Genomic DNA, 22,975 nt, shown 5'->3' on the forward strand with positions numbered 1-22,975 from the left:
CAAATTGTTTGATTCAGATATCAGTAAGGTAGAAATCAAAATATATGTACTTAGATCTGCAAGTTTTTCAAACACTAATGTAAACATTACCTTGTGATTAAAATACGGTTGCAGAGGAATACTCAGCAGACCAGTATGTGAAACAAGACCTAGTGTGGATGAATGATGAAAAAAAGAGAAAAAATTAAGAATAACTTTTCTAAGTTTTGTTTTAATGTGAACAGTGTTTGAGTGGGGAATCCTACAGTTTTTATTTGGGTAAAAGCACCCTTTGAAAGGAAATGAGTCTTTGACTTTAGGTCAAATGAGTCAAGGACAATAGTGGATGACTGATTCGGTGACAACTTAATGGCAAAGAGTGAGAAGACTAAACAATCAGTGAAATGGCATGGACAAAGAGTTTAGCAAAACCTGCCCATTGGGAATACTCACAGCTGTACAGGGGGAGCAGTGGCAGGAATGGAGAGAACTGGTGACCTCCAAATGTAGCTTGACCTGAAGCACCATTATATGGACCATGGACAGAAACAGTAGTTGCAGATTGGGATGGAATAATGAAGTAGGTCTCCTATCATTCTTACTTCAGGAAGTAAGAAGATGTAATGAAGTCCTGCTTTGTTTTTTATGCACAATGGCATTGCTTTTGAAGACCTGGAGAAGCAACTACTGAGCAGTTGGAGAAGATTCAGCATGGTTCATTAAACATTCCTGCTAAATAGTGGTTTCTTTCTTGGTTCTTACTAAAAATATGAAAATCTATTAAAACAGTATAAATTTGGGGCCTGAGACCATCAGTCTTAGCACACTTCTTGTTATATCTATCTATGGTAAACTCATTCTTTTGCTTATAGCAACTACAGAATCAAAGATATCCAGCAATAGTGAGGAACAGGAATTAAGGGGTCCAGCTGATATAACTCCTTAAGAAAACTGTTCCTGATCTGCATTTGCAACAGTTCTTGCCCATTTACAGTGAAATCTTGTCTGATCTTCATTCTTTGGAGCTGCTGTGGATGTAAGTAATTTAGTTCTGAAATTAAAAAAATTGTAATGCAAGTTACCTGCTTTCAGGAATACAGTAAAAATTCATTATTCTAAAGTACAGTAATGATCATATATGTCAGGCAGTATATTGTGTGACATGGGACATCACAGCTATGTGCTTTCAGTGACATGAACTGTTGGACATGCCAGAAAAAGTTCAATGACCTTGAACAGAAGGATGCGCCTGAACTTGATACTGTTTGAGGCTTTCATGTCAGCTCTCACGTTGGACTCATAATCAGGCACTGCTGTGTGATCTGTGTATTCCTTTCCTTCTCCCTATTCTCTGTGAAACAGGAGCAGATGATTTCCACATTATCTGTGTAAGGATACGTGGAGTGTGAGAAGATTTTACCTGGAGATGTTGAGATGGAGTGAGCGAAGATCCTGAGCGCTGGACCAGAGGTGTGAGAATTGGTAAAGCTGCATAAAGTGAAGAAGAAATGTTTAGGGGGAGAAATCAGAGGAACAAAAAGAGAATCACCCAGAAAGGGCTATCAATGGGGCTGACTGTAATTTATAAAGAACACCTATCTGAATAAGCACTGTGCCTGATCACCACAGTCTGTCCTGTTTCATTCAAACCTTTCTTAACTATCTCACTCTTCATCCATGTGTGTGAGTACTGCATGGAGTGGCTGCCAGCTGCTGGTGTCAGACTGGGGTTTTAGGTGCCCTTATACTCTACAGATCTGGGGGCACCCATGGCTGTGGGTGCCTGCAACATCAGCCATCATGAGAGTGTGCATCTGTTTGCAGCAAGCGCTGACACAGAGAGAGAGGAGGTAACCAGACAGCAAATGTGTGTGTGCTTGTGAACCTGGAGGATGTCATGTCTGACCTTCAGCTCCTGCCAGCTCAAGAGGAGAAGGGGACAGAACCAGAGTCAGTTCCAGCCAGAGACACAAACTCAAACACAGAGCTTATGAACATTAGAATATTTTTTTTCCCCCACTGTGAGAGTACCCAAGAGCTGGCCCTGGTTGCCCTGAGAGGTTTTGTATTCTTGTCATGGTCTAACCCCAGCCAGCAGCCAAACCCCCCACAGCTGCTTGCTCACTCCCACCAGCAGGATCAGAGAACTGGAAGGGTAAAACCTACTCCTGGGTTGAGATTTTACCAGGGAAAGCAAAAGCTGCACACACAAAGACAGCAAACCAAGGAATTCACTGCTTCCTATGGGCAGGCAGTTGTTCAGCCATCTCCAGGACAGTAGGGCCCCATCACACTCAGCAGTTACTTAGGAAGACAAATGTCAACACTTCAAATGTCCCCTCCTTCTCTCTCCTTCCCTCTATTTTATATACTGAGCATGGTGCTCTATAGTCTGGAATATCCCTTTGGTCAGTTTGAGTCACCTCTCCTGGCTGCGTCTCCTCCAAACCTCCCATGCACCCCCAGCTCCCTCACCAGCATGACAGCATGAAAAGCAGAAAAGGCCTTGGCTCTGTACAAGCCCTGCTCAGCAATAAAAAAAAACATCTATTATCAACCCTAAGTTCAGAAAAAATCCAAATCACAGCTCTATATCAGCCACTGGGAAGAAAACTAATTCTACCACAGCCAAAACTACCACAAGTCTTTGTCTATGGAAATATTCAAAATCTGGATGTAACCCTGGACAACCAACTCCAAGTAGCTTTGTTTGAGAAACAGGCTGGATAAGATGACCTTCAGAGGTCCCTTCCAATCTCAAACTTTCTTTGATTCTGTGCTTCAGTTGTCTGTGCTTGTCTGATGTGAATTCTGTATGCAAATGCTGTTATGAGAAGTAATCCCCACAGCTGACAGCTATTGAAGCCTGAGCACATTAAAACAGGCTTTGAATGGTGCTGCTTAATGGTGGATTTTGAATGGCAGCTGCCTTGCCTTAATTTCCAAGTGTGGTGAAGCCTCTGGACCACACCAGTGCTGTGTTAGCCCGTCTCTGCCTTCTTACAGCCTGTGCTTCTCTCCAGATTCAGTGTGCTGTGGGTGATACTGGGGTTAGTTGATAAAGATAACTGTGGCAGCAGCAGGTCCCTGCCAAGTGTGCTGTGTGACACTGGAATAAATACACCAGGATAACACAGACATCTTTATGGTCCTTGTCTTTGTACAGGTGTCATTGTGAAGGTAAATGAAGAGATGCCACTGAGCTGATATTAAATCAAGAAGGATATAAATCTGAGCTTTCCTGAGTCAGTAAACCTTAGCACTGACTCTGATGGGCTTTGCAGTACCTTCTTGGACAGCAGGGGGACACATTACTGTTTAGGTATCTTAAAAAAATAATTGATTTGCTGTAACTCAGTGAGTTGTGGCTCAATAGTTTGTTTGTCTTAGATATAAATGAGGATACTAAGAGATTCATTTTGCCTTATGTGGCAGGGAAAAAAATCCCAACATTTTGTATGCTCAGGTATTTTAGTGTTTGTTTAAAGATTTATGCTAAAATTGTTTGATGTTCTGGTTCAGATGAATTGCCGATTGAAAATCCTTGTCTAGTTGTTTAAAACATCTTTTATCTAATGTGGGGGTTTTGTAGTTGTTTTGTTTTACTTCAGTTGCCATTGTCCTCTCTCCTGGGAGCTGTACACCCTTCCCTTAGTTGGAAGTGTATTTTCCTCCTCCTCCTCTTCCAAATTACTTGACTCTTCTTTGGTCTCCTCTCCACACAGCACAGTCTCATTTCTGGGAAGGGTAGTTTAAGCTTTTGACAGTTTTCAGCTGCATGAAACCAGCCTTAAGATACTTGCAAGTTGGGCATTGAAAAAGAAAATCAGGAAGTTCTAGTACAATAAGAGAAAATGCATCAGGAAAACCAAGAAAATAAGCAGAAAAGAGGAACAAGAGAGATAAATGCTTAGGCTTCTTAGAAGCCAGTATGGGTTTGTTCTCTCCCCACTTGAAAGAAGCAGCAAGGTGTACTTCCCTTGGGGATTTGTGCTCCACTGCACATTTACAGTGCTGTCAGCAATCAAGTGCATCTGTTACTGCTCTCTTGGTAGCTCACCTTCATGAACAGATGCAGTTCCTCCAAAACTGTTTTGAGTTCAGTCTTTCAGATGCTGGCACTCTCCTCTGAATGAAACACATTCTACTGGGTTCACATGAGGACCCCGTGACAGATAAGCCTGAATTTTTGACCTGTTGTCGTTATAGTGCAAGGGTTCTAAATTGCTAGAGTTTCATACCTCATTTGTGTTTCTTGCAGGCAGCTCCTCTAGGCACTGACTCTTCCTGGTCCTCACAGCAGCCAACTGACTCCAGTTTCCTTAACCAACCAATCCACTCTTTTATAACACTTCTTATTGGCTACAGCTGTGGCCTGTTAACATCAGGCCTGCTCCTAATCCTTAATAATTAACCCAGCTGCAACTCTTTAGGGGGTAAGATTACTCTCTATGCCACCTTTGTTTACTTGTGTTCTATCCCCCTACACTGACCAAAGGCACCAACAGAGCAAAGAACACGGTTTATTTTTTATGTAGTTGAATTTGCATGCACTGTTTTGTCTTTCATTTCTAATATCAAGGGAGATCCTGGGACTCGGGTAACTGTGAAGAGAGCCTGCTCTAAGATCACCATTTTCTAGCATGGCTTTAGAAACCTCACCATAGGGCTGAGTTAGGACTGCTGCAGAGATGAGGAGCCTCATTGTTAGTTACCAATCTTTTAATTTATATGAAGCTATAAATATGCAACAAGCATTTGAGGAAATTAGCAGTTAACATATCAACAAAGCTGGGCTTCAGAAGCTGCCATAAAAAGATGCATTAGGCTTTCTTGGAACTGGAGAAAGATAAAGCATAAGGCCATTATTAAGGCACCCTTATAGGCTAAAAACATACCTCTTCTAACACTATTATATTTCATTTCATTAGTGTTTTGATGTTTAATCCAATGGCTAAAACGCTAACACCTCTTTTTCCTGAGCTCCATTTCAGTTCTTTGTCTTTCCCTTTGCTGGAGTAGTTGAGACATTACTTAGGCCTGTATCAGTTAAGAAACCCACATCAAGGGACTGGCAGAAGATAAAGAAGTAATTCTAAAATACCAAATTCACAGAAGGATTTTAGCACATGCTAAGTTTACAATGCTTGAGTAATCATTTTGATACCCTGTTAAATCTCTGCTTTAGGGAAGATCTTCTATTTGGGAAGTGGAAGGATCAGGAGAAGGCCCCTTCTCTGTTAGGGAAGAAGTAGGAATATAATGTAAATTATTTCATAGTTAAAATTATGGATATTTTTTTGTGCTCTGCTGCCTAAATTTCACCACCAGTGAATAACACAATATTGCAGTTTTCTCTTCTATCTTATTTTGTAATGTCTGTGAAAAGAAGAAGAATTTATTTAGTGTCTTTCCTGGAAACAACCTGGGGCTGGCCCTCCTACCTAGCCTGTTCTTGCCTTTGGAATTTTCCCCACAGTCCTTAGGATGCACTTCCATATTTTTGTCATCCAGCCACACCCTGAAGAAAACTTAAAATAGAAGAGTGCTCAAGTGTAAAGGCAGACAGGGCAGGCCGTAAATGCCTCCATTTCTGTAGAGATAATAAATATAGAATGAGAAATGAAAAGTAGAGTGCAGTGAGAACTTTAAAATCTTCCTTGAAAATGACCTTTTACCTCCCACAGGAAAATTCAATAGGAGAGAAGAGATGGAGCTGGGTAAGTAAAGTGGGTTTGCTCTGGATTATTACATGCTAATTACTTTGACAGCTGCTTCTGAAGCAACATCTACATTCAGGGCATATGCAGTCATTCCACTCTGTCTGTCTCTGTAGATCTAATTCTGTCAGACTGAGTTATAATTCAAGATCAATGGGAGGAAGGGAGAAGTCTGTTTCAAGCAAATGGTAGCCCTAGATGATACAAAAGTAAGAAAGATCCTTACCAGAGCTATTTAGGAAACTTGGATGAACACTGCAGATGGGATAAGAATCAGTGATTTAAAGGCTTTTCCACCTCTTGCTCTGCTTCCCTACATGTAGACATCAGAAGAATATATGACTTAAAAAGAATATTGTAAGAATATTGTTCGTGTATCAAAGTGTCACATACCAAACAATGGAATACATTGTAATTTAGTGACTTTGACAATGACTGGATTTCTGTATAAGTAAATTAAAAATAGATCTTTTTATGCTCAAATAATTTTAAGATCAATGAATTCCCTACTGTTTGTATGTTGCTGACTCACTGATTATTGGGTCATTGTGGGCTAAGTCATGAGGTGTGATTAGGTCTGCCATAAAGCCAGGTTTTCTTAGCCATGTTGTCCTATTTCCAGACAGAATAAGAAGAGGGTGATTAATTATTCATGCTCGTCACAAAGCCTTGTGAGAGGTCCTACCCTTCCTTCCCTTCCCTTCCCCCCTATGGATGCAATCCCTGTGGGGCTTTCTCCCAACAGGATGGGGCAGAGTGACTGATCCCAAGCCTTCCAGCTCTGCAGAGCCAGTGCTGCTACCCCCTGCCATCCAGACATGTCAGAGCCACCACAGTGGTGCCTTGTAGCTTCTGGACAGAAACCTAGGAGCCCTGCAGGCAGCAAGCATCCATTTTAGTCAGCAATAATCAGGAAGCATCAGGGACCACCAAGGTCTAACAGAGCTGACTGCTCTGGCTGTATTTTTTCCTCTGCATGCTTATGTCTCTATGCATATTAAATTCTTTCTACTTTACCTACAAGACATAGAAAAATCTCTCTCAGATTGACTGGTGATGTATTAGAGATGGAAATAATAGGGGTTTTATACAACTGGTATGCCTTCATTTGTTGCAAACATTCTCACATCCAGGGGGCTCTTAAGGAAGCAATAGGGAGGCTCATTTTACAGCCCGAAGCACCGAGGGGATCTCATGTCTCTACTAATAATATTCTGGAGTTTGTGTCTTCTCACTGGTCTTCTAAGTTACTGATTATTTTAAAACTTCAAACTTTTCTAAATAAAAAATTTAAACTGTTTTCTGGCATTCAGTTGCTTCCCATGTGCTTGGTGTTGCTGGGGAAAGAAACCCCACTTTTAACATAAGCAACTGCTTCTTTAAAGAATGAGTTTGCCTTTTATTAAAATTCAGTATTAAACTCCATATAGGCTAATGCTTTTCTTTTGCCTTTATATCACTCCCTTATTACGTATTAGGCTGACCCCAGTTTTGGGAGAATCACTTGGTTGGTTCTAAATATAGCACTGCATCTGCCCTTAAATAGGAGTGCAGGGGCAGTAGCTTCAGAGAGAAGAATTATTTGTTTTCCTTGGACAGTGTTTGCTAAGCTGGGAAAGGCTGGTCTTCCTCTCTGGTTTACAGTTTTTCTATATCCTTAGGTAAGTCAATTTTCTATCCATGTTTTTCTTGTTCAGAACAAATGAGAGTGCTTGTAGGAGGAGGTTGGGTGCTTTCCTGTGGGAAAAAAAATACTTTCTTCAGGGAAAACAAACGATAAGTAGGACACAAATTGATTCATGAAAAGCAAAACAAAAAAATAAAGTAAGATTGTTTTGTCCTGTTCAAAGTCACCTTGATTTTATTGTGCATTCCCTCTGTTTCTTTCTGCATATAAAGAACTACACTGCAGAAATCCATAGTTCTATTGGTATATGTGCTTTTCCAATTGCACAAATATTGGCAATGCTACTTTCTTATGTGCTTATACTGTATGATTTTTTCTGAAGTCTGTAATCTACTTTTATTTTGTGTCTGCCATGTTTTCAAGTACATGTTTCCAGAAGATATGTTTCTGGTGTCTGTATTACTCTAAAATAAGTGGTATGTTCTGTGCCACATGAAAATTCCAGCTAAATACCACTGATAGAGTCCTGGGAAATCAAGTTCACGCTCTTGAAATTTTACCTGTGTGTTGACAATTCCTATGAGCCAATCAAAATACCATTACAAAGGATAGTGAATGTTGGGATGGTGGGAAATGATTTTTATCATCTCACTGTCCAATGTTCTTAGCTGTCGAGTTGAAGGGATAGAATACACTTGCCAAGTAAAGGGAAGTCTTCAAACTTCATCAGAACATGTTTGAACATTTGGAATGTTAGGGTGGCAAGGATCCAAGTCAATGTGGACAAATTTAGCCTCATTTATATCCCAGTCCTGTATGATCATGAATTCACAAGGTAACAACCACATTAGTACCCTACCTGGGATATACACTGTTCAGCTTCTATTACAGATATGGAAAGAAATTCAGTTTGGAAGCTTCCACTCCTCTCCTTCATGAGAGTCACAGAAAATACAAAATTACATTATTTTATGGACTCACTAAAATACAGGATCTGGTGCTTCCCTCCACAACAATTACCTTGCTGGAGGGAAGGGTACCCATGGCTCTGCCTGCTGCTCACCTCCACAAAGCAAAGGTCCCTGTCAAGAGTTGGGATATAACTGTGACCACCCATTATATATTTCAAATTACCTCCACACTAACTGTCCTGGCCAGAGTGTGAAGCAAGCCATTCAGGGAGTATTACAAAATCAAGGTGTTCAATCTAACTAATCATAGATGTGCTATAGTGAAATAATTGCATTAAATTTACTTATTCAGAACATATGAAATTAGGAAAAATTATAGACCTGTGATTAGTAAAAATGATAGATCTGTGATGGCTGGTACTGTCAGCTGCTTGAAAATTGCTTTATTGGGTATTCAGATAAGAAGAAATAGAGGAGAGAATTTTTTCTTTTTTTGTTATTATGTTTAATAACAAAAGGAATGCATGCATTTTGGGGAAATATTTGAATCTGTTTAAAACAATTGGTGAAATGAGTAAAATACTATTTCCATGAAAATGAGGTGTGGTCAGTAAAACATAAAACTAAACATGATGTAGCTAAAGAAATCAAAAAGAAAAACACAAAAACTGTTCAAGTTCACTGGATGATGTCTGGAATTCAGCAGAGTAAGCAAGTGAGAATTCCATATGATTTTTTTTTTAATGATGAGCATTTTTGTTCTATTGTCAAAAGAGCTAAAACTGAATAATTATGTGGTCTGAACAGGATCTTCAACAGAAGGCCTGAAACATTTTAAAATTACAGTGTATTTGAGTAGGTTTTTCATTCACAAAACATAATTTTTTGTGTACATGTGTACAGAGAAAAAAGACTGGAGAGACATATTAGAAATTTTGTCATATCATTTTTTTATCAAATTAGTTTCTTATCAAAATGGAGAAGAATTACTCAGATCTTCTATATACCATTGTGTTTAGACTGCAATGTCTAGAGCTGCATAATGACTCATGATGGTTTTACAAGACTTACACTAAAGTCATTTTATGGGAGAAAATGATAAAACGTTATTAAGTCTGCAGTGTCTGCAGCATGGATATAACCATCCGGAAAGGATTACATATTTTTTGAGGCAATAGGGTAATTTTTTATACTGGTAATTAGGAGCAATTAATAGAAGGTGGGGTTTTTTTTCTATCTTTCATTATGGTATGTAGGTGATATGGATTTAAATGTATTTTATCAGTTAAATATCAAGGGCTTTTATGCACCATAAAAGTACAAGTTGGCAGCTTCCTGAAAACATTTAACTTTGAACAATGTGGAGAACAGCTAGCAGAACAAGAGACAGATAGAGAAAAAAATGTCAAAGTCGTGGGAAAAACAGGACAAGCCCTCAAATCTGCAAATGGACAAAGAAATTTCTGTCTACGTGAGGACGGGCAAGAACACGTGAATAATTTTGGCACTTCTGCAGATGGCCAGGAACAGGGATGAGCACAGAAGTGCATGTTGCAGGGTATAGCACAGGCAGGTCAGGCTGAGAAAATACATGCTGTACAGTGCATTGCTCATGACACGAGCCTCCTGAACCTGGGAGTGAAGTTATCTATCTATGGTGAGTGCAGCCATGTTCCTCTTACCATGGCATTTGTCAAGCCATCCATCAATTTAGTTGGATGTGTGCCTGTTCTCTGAGGCAATGTAAATGATCATGCTACAATTTACTGCTTGTCCTTTAAATCTTAAATTAACTCACTTATCAGACTAACAATGTTTATATCAGACCCTTGGCTTCTCTGCTCAAGAATGTGGCCCCTTGTCACGTGGTCCTAGATTATGGCTTTCTATTCTGATCAGTATTACTGTGTCACAAAACTATGCATATCCTGACCTGGGTGCCTGGCCTTTTACTCATGGTCAAGTAAAAATTGTTATATACATGCTGCAAAGCATGAAGAAATGTATGTTTTTGTAAACTGACTTGAACAGTCTAATTCACCTGTGGTTGATGTCATTAATCCTTAAGGAGATTTTGGCTGAGGTAATATTTTTCTTTGTGCTTAATAATCTTCTGGGTGGTTTATACAGCACTTAGATTAGTGCACTTTAGATCCTTTTGATGTCCCCAGCATTTACAGTGATAGAAGAAACAAATAGGAATAATAACAATAAAAAGAAAGGAGTGCAATGATGCTACATTGCACTAACAATGTAAAGATCAGATGAGACACCAAATGTTTTAGGATCATCTTTTTCCTGTAATTCTAGTTTTTTTTCTTGAAATCCAGGGTTGTTAATAGGATGTGCATGGATGTAATTCATGGATTGTTTGTGACACACAGGCCATTTGTTTCAGCAACGCCTCCAAAATTCTTGTGCTAGAACTTGGTAAATAAGACCTGAGATTTGCTTTTTAATTTGTTGTAATCATTCAGATAATTAATTTGCCTTTCTCTGGACTTATGCTTTTTTGTCATTGTTGTTATTATTGGACCATTTCCCTCATTTCACTTTTGAGTCAGTTCTACCAATTCACCTGCCAATATAACTAGATCTCCAGACACTGTTATTAATAAAATTTTGGTTCATCTAAATCAATGAATTCACTGGGGTTAAGCTGTCATCAACATATCATGTTCTCTGTCTTAGTGGTAGGTTGTCTGAATATTAAAATATATTTCAAAAATCTCATATAAATGCGTATCAGTGGAAAACTGGTAAAACAGTCAACATATTGTTCCTAGGAATACAGTATAAGCTTCTTTTTTCAGGAGCTCAATACTCTATATGCTGTTTTGACAGTGGGACTTTGATTTTACTCTTCTGACACTTGTCTTTGGAGCACTATTAAGTATTCAATACATAGTCTGAAAATGTTGTTGCAATTAACTGATGATTATTATTACACTTGGAATTGTTGCCAGGCAGCTCCCCTCTGTGTTAACAGAAGGCAAAGTGAATCTGGCTGCTAAAAAGCTCTCTTAATTACTTGCATGAAGGATGTGAGTGGATGGCTACCCTTGTTTCTATACTAAAGGTGTTTGGATAAATTGAAAAATATATGAACCAAAATTTGAGGAGTCCTGGGTGCTGACAAATAGAACAAAATACACTAATTAAAATGTAAATTTTACATTTAGTGAAAAGGCTGGACTCTAAGTGACAGTGGTGTTTACTCCTCTCTCAAAAATGAAAATAACTTAGACTGATCTATCTGGATAAATGGGCATTTCTCTGCAATCCTTATAAAGTGGATCTCAGTGTGAATTATATAAATAGCAACATTTACATTGTATGTTTATAAATTCACAGAATTATTTAACTTGGCCACATGTGAACATGAGTAACGCTTAACAGTGGAGTGAGATTAATCTGTGTTTGACTTTTGCACTTTCATTTAGGCAAAAAGGCTAATTAAAAATAGAGAAAAGGGAAAATTATGCCATTCATTGTCCAGTAAACATAAGAACTAATGTGGAAATCCAGCGTCATATACACGATAGTCACACAGTCAGACAGCAGGAAGAAAACCAGTGTTGAATATCTGCAGATGTAGAATCACATGATGTGCAGATTACAGATATCAAAACTATAAGCAAGAAGCCAAGGCTGCTTGTGGGTCTGTGCAACTCTGCTCATGTAACCAAAACATTTTGTCATGTGATGGGTTAATAGGTCCATGAGGGTTCCATGTCAGCTCAGCATTGTATGAGGTCATCTTACTGAGCCAGCATCTCTGTGAGGTACTGAACTAACTTGGGTCATGCTAACTTTCATATTTCTTGATAAACGTGGCGATATATTTCTTTAATGCCCCATAGTAAAGTTGTCAACCTGTCTAATTTTTGTTTTGCAGTGTCTTGTGCTGTGCCTAAAGCTCTCATTACTGAATCTGTGACTGGTCATTCTTACATCTTGGAAAAGAACTGAACAGGTAACTGTAAGTTATGCAGAAGCTGCAGCTATGAGGTGATAAATTGTAAAAATCTCTTTCGATCTCCGAACATTATAAAATGAGATGTGACTTCTATTAAGTATACCTACTGTTTGCTCCTTAATTTTTCTTGGAAAAGTAAAAATAGCTGATATGAGAATATCATAATTTGGGAGCACCTAGCTCTGCCTTTCACTATCTGCAAGTAACAATCAGACACAGTTACAGTTTTTTACTCTTCTTAACCAATGACTAGCATTTCCTTTTTTTGATAAAGACTATGTGCTGGAAATATGGTACATATTAACTGTCATTTTAACTTGTTAAATGTTTTATCTAAATGAGTTTATAAGATTTCTTTTCAAATCCCTTTGAGCTTTCATTCGATATACATCATGACACTGTTTATTTATGTGACTTTTTATTACAAATTTGCAAATTTGGATTTTTGGTGTGGGTCTAAGTCAGGTTCTTCTTGCATGGTCTAGATCCAGGCAGGGCCAGGCTGTAGGGAGCTGGAGACTGGTTCTGCTGTGTCATTTCTGGGGCAGAAAGTGATGGCCCTGGGGACTGACATAGGGTCCTGGGCTGTGGGCAGGGTAGGAGGAACTCTGGAGGATGCTGGGCTGGGACAGTCAGGTCCATTGCTGTCCTCAGGACCCTGACACACTCCTAACATGTTCCTTGGGTGAGCTGGTGCTGCTTCCATTGCCATGGGTGCCCTGAGGTGGATCCCAGGCTGTGCCTCAGCCTGTGCCCTGGGTGCTGGCATGGAGCTGGCAGCCTGCACCCAACAGGGAACATAACAGCAGGGATGCTCCTCTCAGCTTTTAGTAGGGTATTGCATGTTACTGCAGTAATTTACTTGAGTAAATCTTCATCTGCTTTATGGACTTATACTGGGAGCTTGCTTCTGTTGTTGCTGAAGTGTAGGTGCCTTGTGGGGGAGGTTTTGGCTGCTCAGTTGGGATCCCTCACCACTGTTGGGACAAATGGCCCAGGAGTAGAGAACCCCATATGCCACTGAGACTGCAGTTACACAAGCTGACACCTACTCACAAAATGGCTCATGATATTCCGCACTTCTGCAAGAAGTTGTCATCTTATTTCTAATGAGCACAAAGGGATGTAGGCACCTCCATGTTCTTTCAATAATGTGGTTGGTAATCTGCTTAAATCTAACTCAGTGGGAAATGTGGTTTTGTCCCCCACACTGCTTCTAGGGGCACCTAGAAAGTTTCTTAGAATCTTCTATCCAAATATTGATCAAAAACTATGCCATGCTTTGGAGAAAGTCCACAAGAAGGAAATCAGAATGATTTATAGTCCAGACAAAATAACTCACAAGGGAAGATTGCATAAGCCAGCTTTGTTGAGTTTAAACAAGAAAGCAGGAAAGAAAAGTAAAGAAAATCTTCAACAGGCTGCTACAAAAGTGAGAGAATATTGTCTATTTGTTGTCATGGTGAATTGAGCAAAACACAGTGAGCATAAATTGCCAAAGTGGAAAAAGTGAAAGGTTTGAAGAACAGAGAGTTGAACTGTCTAACAATGGCCAAAAAACTGTCAGATTTCCATCCCTGGAAATTTCTCTGGAGGCGTTAAATGACATCTGCAAAGAAGGAGAAATATGATCTGCTGGAATATCTTTTATGCTATCATCTGTGATTCCATAGCTCACACTGCACGACTGATAAGCTACAGCCTGAGGGGTGTGACTGATGGCTCTATTTGTCACAAATTGGTGCAATTTTATACATTTGGACATATTCATACACATGCCTACATATCAAAAAATATCAAACCAGAGTCTGGAATATATGGCTAGATGTGTGCATGGATAAATGTATGGCTAACTCCACTCTCTGCAGGAATTACTGGCTGTCACAGAGGAAGCATGTCTTCAGTAGCAGTGCCGTTTTACCAGAGGAGGCACAAGCACTTTGATCAGTCCTATCGCAACATTCAGACAAGATATGTTCTTGAGGAATATGCAGCAAGAAAGTAAGTGCTGTGTATTTGAGCATAAGCAGGTCTCTGTTTTGGGTAGTCAGTCCTTAGAATCAAGATAGTTACCTTTCCCCTCCACCCCAAAGACTGTGATTTATACAGAATGATAAATTTGCACTTCCTTCCATTGGCATGCTCCTTGTCTGCAGTCTCCCACCAGCACAGCTAAACTTCCTAGCAGCATTGCAAGATACCTACACAGGCCTTTTAGCTTAGGATCTGTCCTGTTTGGTACCTCTAAACTTAAAATTATTCTTTGTAGGCTAAAATTGAAACTCTGACTTAAGAAAAAGTTGCCGTGAAATTTATTGTAAGTCATAGAAACAACTTTTTACCCATTCTTCTGTATGATATGATGATATTCCTTCTCCTGAAGTTGGCTATAACTAATTACAGATTTTGTGATTCAATTTCCTTTTTAAACTTAAATGGAAGCTTAATGCTTCTCATTTGAAATCTCAGAGTTTTAACCAGAAAATACACATTCTTTGTATCTCAAAGCCTGAAATTTTGTATTGGGGTTGCTTCAGAATCACCATTCTCCCTACTTAGTAATTAACACGCCTACCTAATTGTCTAGCTGGTCCAGTTTCCCTTATGAAAGAAGAAAGTTGCAGAAAGATCTGTGAAATATAGAAAAGCAGGAACACTTTGAAACACACAATGTTATGGGGAATCTTTATGATTTGTGTATTAGACAGTCTGGTACACTTGGAGTTCACTGAAATGCTATCATCACACCTGAATGATTGAAGACTGAAATAAATATAAATTTAATAGAATGAAATAAAAATGCCTAATGACCCCAGTGACAGATGATGGGCATTAAGCCCTGGAAGGACAAGTGACAATCACCACTTAGTGCAGTCAGTCAGAATGCAAAGGTTTCTCGCTGAACAGTGCTCAGTCACGGTGTTCAGCTCATTGAGCTCAAAGTAATTTCTTTGACATTTGTGAGTTCATGTTTTACCTGAATTGCTGGGTTATAACAATGTCTTTTATATTTGAAGGGCTGCTTCCAGGCAGGCTGCTTATTATGAATCGACTGGCTTGGGCAAAACCACATGCAGACTCTGTGCCAGGAGGGCACGCACCTTGGCGCATGAAACAATGCAGGAATCCAGGAAAAGGTAAAGCTCTCTTGGTCCACTCTGACCTGTGTAGTGGCTCTGGTCCCAACTCTTTTGCCAGGGCTCTTTTCAGAGTTGACAAGATTGGAGGCTTCTCTGTCACTGTTCTTCACTAATCTATTTTGGCTGGAACACTAAATGACTGAGTGTCACTTTCAGTCTCATATTTCAACCCAGAGTTGTTCCCCTGGTCCCCACTCTGACCCTTGAAAACAGCTTTAAACCAAAAATAAATTAGAATCCACCTAGTACCCAGAACTCATTTTGATCAGAGCTACTCTACTATTCCTAAATTTCTAATTTGGATCAATTTAAATGTTTTAAATTCTTTCCTGAATATCAAAAGGGTTTACTGTCATGTCTCAGTTACTGCCTTGATAAGATATCCCAAAGTAACCATGCTGATGGCAATATTCCCCTTAGTGAATTTCACTGTTTCTGCTCTGCTATGCTCTACACTTATTGCACCAAAAACATAGAGGATTTATATTATGAGAAGGAATTCTGTCTTATTTGTAGAAAATATGTTGTGCAAATCATAAACATCCATATGGTTCTGGTACTTGGATCGGTTTGAAATATATAACCTCAGAACAGAAATCTCTAGGAAAATAAAATGATTTTTGTATGCTTTAATTTAGGTTTTAAAAACTGTTTTAAAATTCAACAATATAAAAAAATGGCAAGACATGGCTGGTATTTAAAGTACATTGAAATGGTAGGTACAAATAATTTTTTTTAAGTATCAGACAAAAAATTTCTTGATTCACTGAATTTTGTGGAAGTTTTCTTATTTGGGTTATGCTTTTAGAGTCTTGCCATATGTTGACTATATTGACAGACATGTTAGAAATATCTGATATTCACTACCTTCTTTTATCTTGGGAAAGAAAAGAGAATCAGCATGTTTACTGAATCAGCATGAATGAAGGAAACTGAGCTAGCTCCTCCTAAAAACATTTATGAGTTGGGGTATTTTTAGGAATTCTGGAAAATCTGTGGAATTAGGTTTTCAGGGAACAGCTCACAATTTTTCCCAAACTTTATATGTTTCCTGATAGTTTCTATAATATTTCCTGCTCATCCTTGTCAAGGGACAGCTTTTTTTGCATGCAACTGTTCATCAAATCCTTGTGAACTCCTTGGTTTGTATCTTTCAGGTGAGGTCAGATGATACAGCCCGTGGAGCTACAAGAGCTCCCAGGTTCTAAAGCTTCTAAAGCTAAGGGTACTATGCAAGCTAGGCACAACTTTTAAAAGGGTGCGAACAGGCACAGAACTTGTCTTCACTTCTCTGCCTTCTTGTGTCCATGGGAAGGAAAATCAGGGGCCAGAAGGAGGCTAGGCAGGTTCTTGATCTTGATTACCGGAGGACTGTGGGGAACCATGTCAATGTGACCATAGCAGAATTCAAGACTTAGAGATATGGCCCCACAAATACAGAGGGAAAGAATATGAAGAAAGTTCACATGATTTTGCATGCTCAGGATATGCACATAGATGCAAAGAATGATTCCAAACCTAAATTTTACATCCTACTGATATGGTTTCATAGCCCTTGGTGCCCTGAAGTGTATGAGTGACAAACTTAAACCTTCACAGTGGTTACCTGATTTTTTTTCTTGTCCCACAGGACTCATGAGCAAAAGTCTCATGTAAGTGATGAGAAAAGAATCCGTTTTGCCAGTGAGTTGTCTGCTTTGGAAAAAGAGATTCACACTGCCAGGCACCGAGCTCGAGAACATCTGGATAGACTTGCTGTGCAAAGAATGGTACCCGCTGAATCTTTTTGCTCTTATGCAAAAATAATTACAAGGTGTACTGAAATTTAGGCCTGTGCTTCAAATATGAGTAATGACTAAACATCTTTCTGTGAATTTAAGGTTGGATCTCCTACGCTATTTGAGTCTGGTGCCAGATGCTTCTTTTCTTTTCCCATGTTTAATAGGTAGAAGAAAATATGGCTCTGGAAAGACATATCATTGAAGAAAGAATAAGTCGAGCCCCTGAAATTCTAGTGCGCCTGAGGTCTCACACCATCTGGGAAAAGATGTCCGTGAGCCTCTGCTTCACTGTGCAAGGATTTCCAACGCCTGTTGTACAATGGTAAGAGACTGGCCTTTCCTAGCCCTCTAAAAATGTTGTTAAGCTTTTTTCATTTGAAAGTTATGCCATAACTGATAAGTGTCATGTGTATAATGGCTTTGTTAAATCCCCTTTATAATCCTCCTAGATGTGCTGGATCGTAGCAGTTGATACTGCAGTGGAAGGAGTGGGAGGAAAACTTGCTGAGTGGCCCCGTGCAATGTGAGAAACAAACTCAACCACTTCAGAAGGCAGATAGTGGAAGGCATTCCAGTCTTTCTGGCCATTGAGTTTCCTGAACATAAAGTAGCAAGTGGCAAAACACACAGAACTCACAGGCTACTTTCTAAGCCTGGGTAAATGTGCACAGCACCCCTGTTGTCACAGGCCGAATCTGTGGTCATTGAGGAGGACATAAAGGTTTTTTCAGCTGCCCTCCTCCCTGGACAGGTGTCATCCTATAACTATGAAAGCCTCAGGCTGGACTGTAAAGACCTAACATGAAGCATAATTCTGTTGATGCTCCCCTTTATTTGTGCTGAAGTGTTTTACTGTGGCGGAAGATAAAGTTTGCTTCCCATCTTGTGTCAGGGTTAGCGGATTTGAAAGTTCAAGTCCCATGCCATCTTCTCTTCACTTCTTTTTCTCATCTTCTAGATTGAGTGCACATCTTCTCTTTCCACTTCCTTGCTGCTATGATGGTCCTGCTTTACCTTCATGGCCCAACATTTATCTATCCACACATACTGGAAAATACTCTGTGCAAGCAGAGAGAGTTCAGATAATAGTAACTTCTATGTTGATCAAAAGATTTACCAGGTTAAGGGATAGTTGCTGATATTAATGAGTTTTATTTTTTTCTTGATTGTCAGGTACAAAAATGAGGAATTGATTTCTCCTGCAAGTGATCCAACAAAGTACAGAATTGAAAGCAAATATGGAGTACATGTGTTACATATAAACAGGTAAATCTTTCTGGAGAATAAACTAGCTTTTAATACTCTATACAAAGTATTTTACATCAAATAAAATTAAAAATTCACACAAGGGCTGTAAGAGAATTGTTAAATTCAGAACACTTTTCTGTTGGCACTCACTTTTAGGCTGGAGAAGGTTCACTGAGTACCTGAATATTAGATTATGAAAATTAAACGGTAAATTAGATATTTGTATTCATTAACTTCAGCAATCTATGAGAGATAAAAAGAAGAGGCAGGTAGCTGAAAAAATGGTAGTTCCTTTTTTATTAGAATTATATATTCTCAGCATTTGAAGTGGAAAATTATATGCTCTTGTCATGATGAAGCTCTTTTAGGTAAACAAAATTATAGTGGGGCAGGGATACACGGCTGTATTTGTTTTACTGTATACTAGGTCCTGCTTAATTTTTCATCTCCTTTATTTTCTTCTTCCTCAAAGTAAGGAAGGGTAAATAACTTTTTAAAAGGTTCTAAAGAAATTAATTTTATGTTTTCAAAATGTTAACTTTGTGATATAGAACATGTTTGAGTATAACAGCTTCCCATAAACTAATCTCATGCTTTCTGAAACAATTAAAATGTTACATGTGACTTGTTTTATGCTTTTTAAAAAAATAAAAAACCCAAATAAAAATGAAGAAATTACTACAATATTTAAATAGAAAATTAATATCTAGACCAGAGACAGAAACCTCTTCTTTAACTTCTCCAGAGCATGAGCATCAGCTGCGCTGGAATATTTGTGGCTAACACTTGGCTGGCCAAACATTTAATCTTCTATCCTGTCTCCATCTGTCAGCAGTGGAAGCAGCCCTGAACACAGCCTTGTGGCATTAGTACAGAAAATAAGTGCATCATTTCTTCTGTCTTTGGAAAAGACTACTTGCCTTTGTCATCCTGCAGCCAAGTCCAGCCCAACTCTCAACGTTTTCATAGCTCAGGATGGGAGAAACACATCCCTGTAGAGAACCTGGCAGCAAGAATCACCAAATTGTTGCTTCCTAAGATGCTTCAAAGGCACTCAATCTTCTACCCCCAGGCCATGCCTGCTAACTGCTCTCTCTACCCATGGAATCTGTTCATACCACTGCTTCTTCCTACCAAGATCACTTCTGAAAATAATAACAGGAGGTTAAAATATAAAACCAGCTCGTCCTTTTTTACTCCCCTCCCTTTTAGCAGGGAAATGGAAAAGTCTCCCCTTTGTCTGGATATGTGTGAGTGCCAGTCAGGAGATGAAACTTTGGTCACTTCCTGATGGTGAGTGGCTGTGACTGTTTATTTCCCTTGGTAGCGCTCCTGAGGAGCTGCTTGGTGACTCCGGATGCCAGTGATGTAGTAGTAGGTCCCTTTGAGACATTTTGGGAGTAAATAGCTTTTAGAAGAAATGAGAATCGGTGCTGATGCTACTTTCTGAACACCTGTAATCATGAGGCTGAAGGATAATAATGGCCTCCATCCCCTTGGTGATTTTTATCTTTTCTCTGCTGGTTATCAGTCATGTAGGCACAACCAGCTTTGGGAGTGTTCAGACCCAGCTGTATTTCAGGCAAGTTCAGACATACCACAGAGTCATTTATGGGCACCCACTCAGGTTTCCCCGCCCCGTGTCTGCTAGTCCCAGACCTGTATGTACTCATGCAGACTCCCTCACATTCAGCCAAGCTGCCACCTTCAGAAACTCTTGCTCTATTTCTCTTTCATTCTGTCTGGCAGTGTGGTCTTTTTGCCACCTAAAGATTCCTAGCTGCTCTCCCACGGATTTCCATTCTACATTTAATACTGGGGGATGGTTATGATTTATAGACCTTATTAAATTAAAATTTTTAATTAATTTTTTTCTTTGTTACTAATCCATTTTATTTCAAAACTTGATAATCAGCTGTATTTTCTGTCCTAAAAACACAGAAGATGGACATGCAGGAAATGGAAGAACATTTTGTTAGAGCATAATTAAGCATATCTTGCATTGAAAGAAATAGATGGATAGATAATGCTTAAAATTATAAGTTATTAATGCTTTGATACAAACATATCGATTAATTCTGTATCTTCCATTAATATCTTTGTGCACTTACATTTCGTATTTTATGAATAATTTCTTTCTCTGGGAGGTGGAGCCATCAGGAGTTTCTTCCTATCCACTTCTGTGCTCTTCTCAGCTGTTCATACTAAAGTGCTGAGCTGAATGTAATCTTATCCACAGCCGCTCAGAACGGCCTTGGAATTTCTTGGCTACTTTTCTAGCACTTCAGCGAAGCCCAGGGAGTGAACTTTTTCCTTCTGATGCAAGTGTGTTATTTATTCCTGTGAGTATTCCCTGAGCCCAGTGGAAACATTCTTGAGGCACCAAAACCTTACCGTCACCTTGTTGTCTTAAAGTAGTAACTGGACACAATTTCATCCCCCCCATTTGCTGTTCCCCAGAACCTATAAGCCTATACAGTAACCAGATAATTTTAATTTCTCTGTCTCATATTTTTATGATGCTATGTTCTCAATTTACCACATTGTTTGCATGCATTCAGAGCTATCATGATCATATAGAAATACTATATGATCCTTGCTCTTCCTTCTTGCTCTTTTTAAACTTCTTCAAATTGGAGTTTGAGCTCAAGGTCTCCCTTGAGCAGTGAAGAAAAGGAGTTTAGAGTTTAATTCTGTTCTTCGCAGATCTCATAATGATTGCAGAAGTGATATGCACCGGGGTAGTGGTTCATCCCATCTTTCAACTCACATCTGATAGGTTATTAGGAGGAGACTGTGAGGAATCCTTGGAGGGAAAGCTCCTGGTAGTTCAAATAAATCATATGTGTCTGAGAATGTACGGGTTTGTTAAAAATGTATTTTTTTATCTCACATAATTTAACTATGGATAGGCACATAGCAAAAGAAAAGATTTCTGTATCAGTGGTAGTCAAGATGAGGGTGGCCATTGTTTTATGAAATAGCTGAAAAATATTTTCTTAGTGAATGTCTTAGAAATTCACAGTTGTAACATTTTAAACTTCTTGGTTGCTAATACTTGTTTAGCAACAGAGTCGGGCTTTTGTGTTTGTTTACCGTGAAGACTTATTAAATGGATCACCTGGTTTTATTTAGCTGTGATTGACTGTGTTATACTCCCATCTACATTGGCTGGTGTGTAGAGGAGACTGCAGGATGCTCCTCCCTGGGGGCACTCCTGATTCCCACCCCTCAGTGAGCAGGAGGATGAGCTGAGCTGGGCAGGGAGCATTACACATTCCAGGGCACTGCCAGTGTGGTGTGGCCAAACTGATTCGTATATACAACTAATTCATATATACACAGGTTCATATATATACGGCTCAAGGTCTGACAGCATTTTGCCTTTCCTTAGGCCCCTCTCCCTTTCCTGTTTGATGAAGTCCCAGCCCAAGCAGTGGCAGAGGAGCAGGTTTGGAGCTGCAGCAGCAGCAGCAGCGTGCGGCAGAGCTGGCAGAGTGCAGTGTAGCTCCTGCCTGCAGCAGGCAAAGTGCAGTGTGACTCCTGCTGGCACAGGCAGGGCCTGCAGAGTGCAGTGTAATGCAGTGTGACTCCAGCCTGCAGCAGGCAGAGCCGGCAGAGTGCAGTGTAACTCTGCTGGCACAGGCAGGGCCTGCAGAGTGCAGTGCAATGCAGTTAACTCCAGCCTGCAGAGTGCACTGTAACTCTGCCGGCACAGGCAGGGCCTGCAGAGTGCAGTGCAATGCAGTTAACTCCAGCCTGCAGAGTGCACTGTAACTCTGCCGGCACAGGCAGGGCCTGCAGAGTGCAGTGCAATGCAGTTAACTCCAGCCTGCAGAGTGCACTGTAACTCTGCCGGCACAGGCAGGGCCTGCAGAGTGCAGTGCAATGCAGTTAACTCCAGCCTGCAGAGTGCACTGTAACTCTGCCGGCACAGGCAGGGCCTGCAGAGTGCAGTGTAATCCAGCCTGCAGAGTGCACTGTAACTCTGCCGGCACAGGCAGGGCCTGCAGAGTGCAGTGTAATCCAGCCTGCAGAGTGCACTGTAACTCTGCCGGCACAGGCAGGGCCTGCAGAGTGCAGTGTAATCCAGCCTGCAGAGTGCACTGTAACTCTGCCGGCACAGGCAGGGCCAGCCTCTCTCTGCTCCGGCGCCCCCGCACTCAGCATTATCCGCGCCGCCTCAAAAAAGGAATGCTTAAAAATTGAATGAACCTTCTCTTCTAGCTATTCTCATTTAACAAATGAGCCTGTGCGGTCAGAAGAGTGCTATTTTAGTTTGATTAGGCACGAAAGGCTTGAGATGATTTAATCGGGAGAGCTGGAGAGCGCGGCGCGCCCTTTCTCCGCCGGAGGGGGATCAGGGCAGGGCAGAGGTGCTGGGACAAAGACAATCCTTCGGCAGAGCCCGCAGAGCCTTTGGCTGTGCTGGCTGGATGGGTGACACACTGCAGCTCCCTGGGTTTTGCAGGAATGCAGTATCAGTGGCTGTACAGGCAGCAAAATGGTGTACTGCTCTCCTTTCCTTGCTGAAAGGCAAACAGCCCCCAAATCCGTGATCTGCTGATTTGCCAGTCACTGTCCCCTATA

The 22,975-nt window shown here is 40.2% G+C and overlaps 1 protein-coding gene across 1 annotated transcript in view; it reads left to right on the forward strand.

The window, feature by feature from the left end:
* The first annotated feature begins 7,288 nt into the window (after positions 1–7,288).
* MYOM2 (myomesin 2) overlaps positions 7,289–22,975 on the forward strand; it is a 75,967-nt gene continuing 60,280 nt past the window's right edge. The window contains exons 1-7 of the mRNA XM_054279108.1: positions 7,289–7,360; positions 12,136–12,213; positions 14,085–14,217; positions 15,234–15,353; positions 16,987–17,125; positions 17,302–17,459; positions 18,311–18,403. Of these exons, the coding sequence (XP_054135083.1) occupies positions 14,111–14,217; positions 15,234–15,353; positions 16,987–17,125; positions 17,302–17,459; positions 18,311–18,403 (617 nt within the window). The 5' untranslated portion in view covers positions 7,289–7,360; positions 12,136–12,213; positions 14,085–14,110. The remainder of the gene's footprint in view (positions 7,361–12,135; positions 12,214–14,084; positions 14,218–15,233; positions 15,354–16,986; positions 17,126–17,301; positions 17,460–18,310; positions 18,404–22,975) is intronic.

This window comes from Melozone crissalis, unplaced genomic scaffold (assembly GCF_028551555.1).
Source record: "Melozone crissalis strain CALT ecotype California unplaced genomic scaffold, PUWL_Pcris_2 ptg000027l_1, whole genome shotgun sequence".
Classification (NCBI taxonomy): domain Eukaryota; kingdom Metazoa; phylum Chordata; class Aves; order Passeriformes; family Passerellidae; genus Melozone; species Melozone crissalis.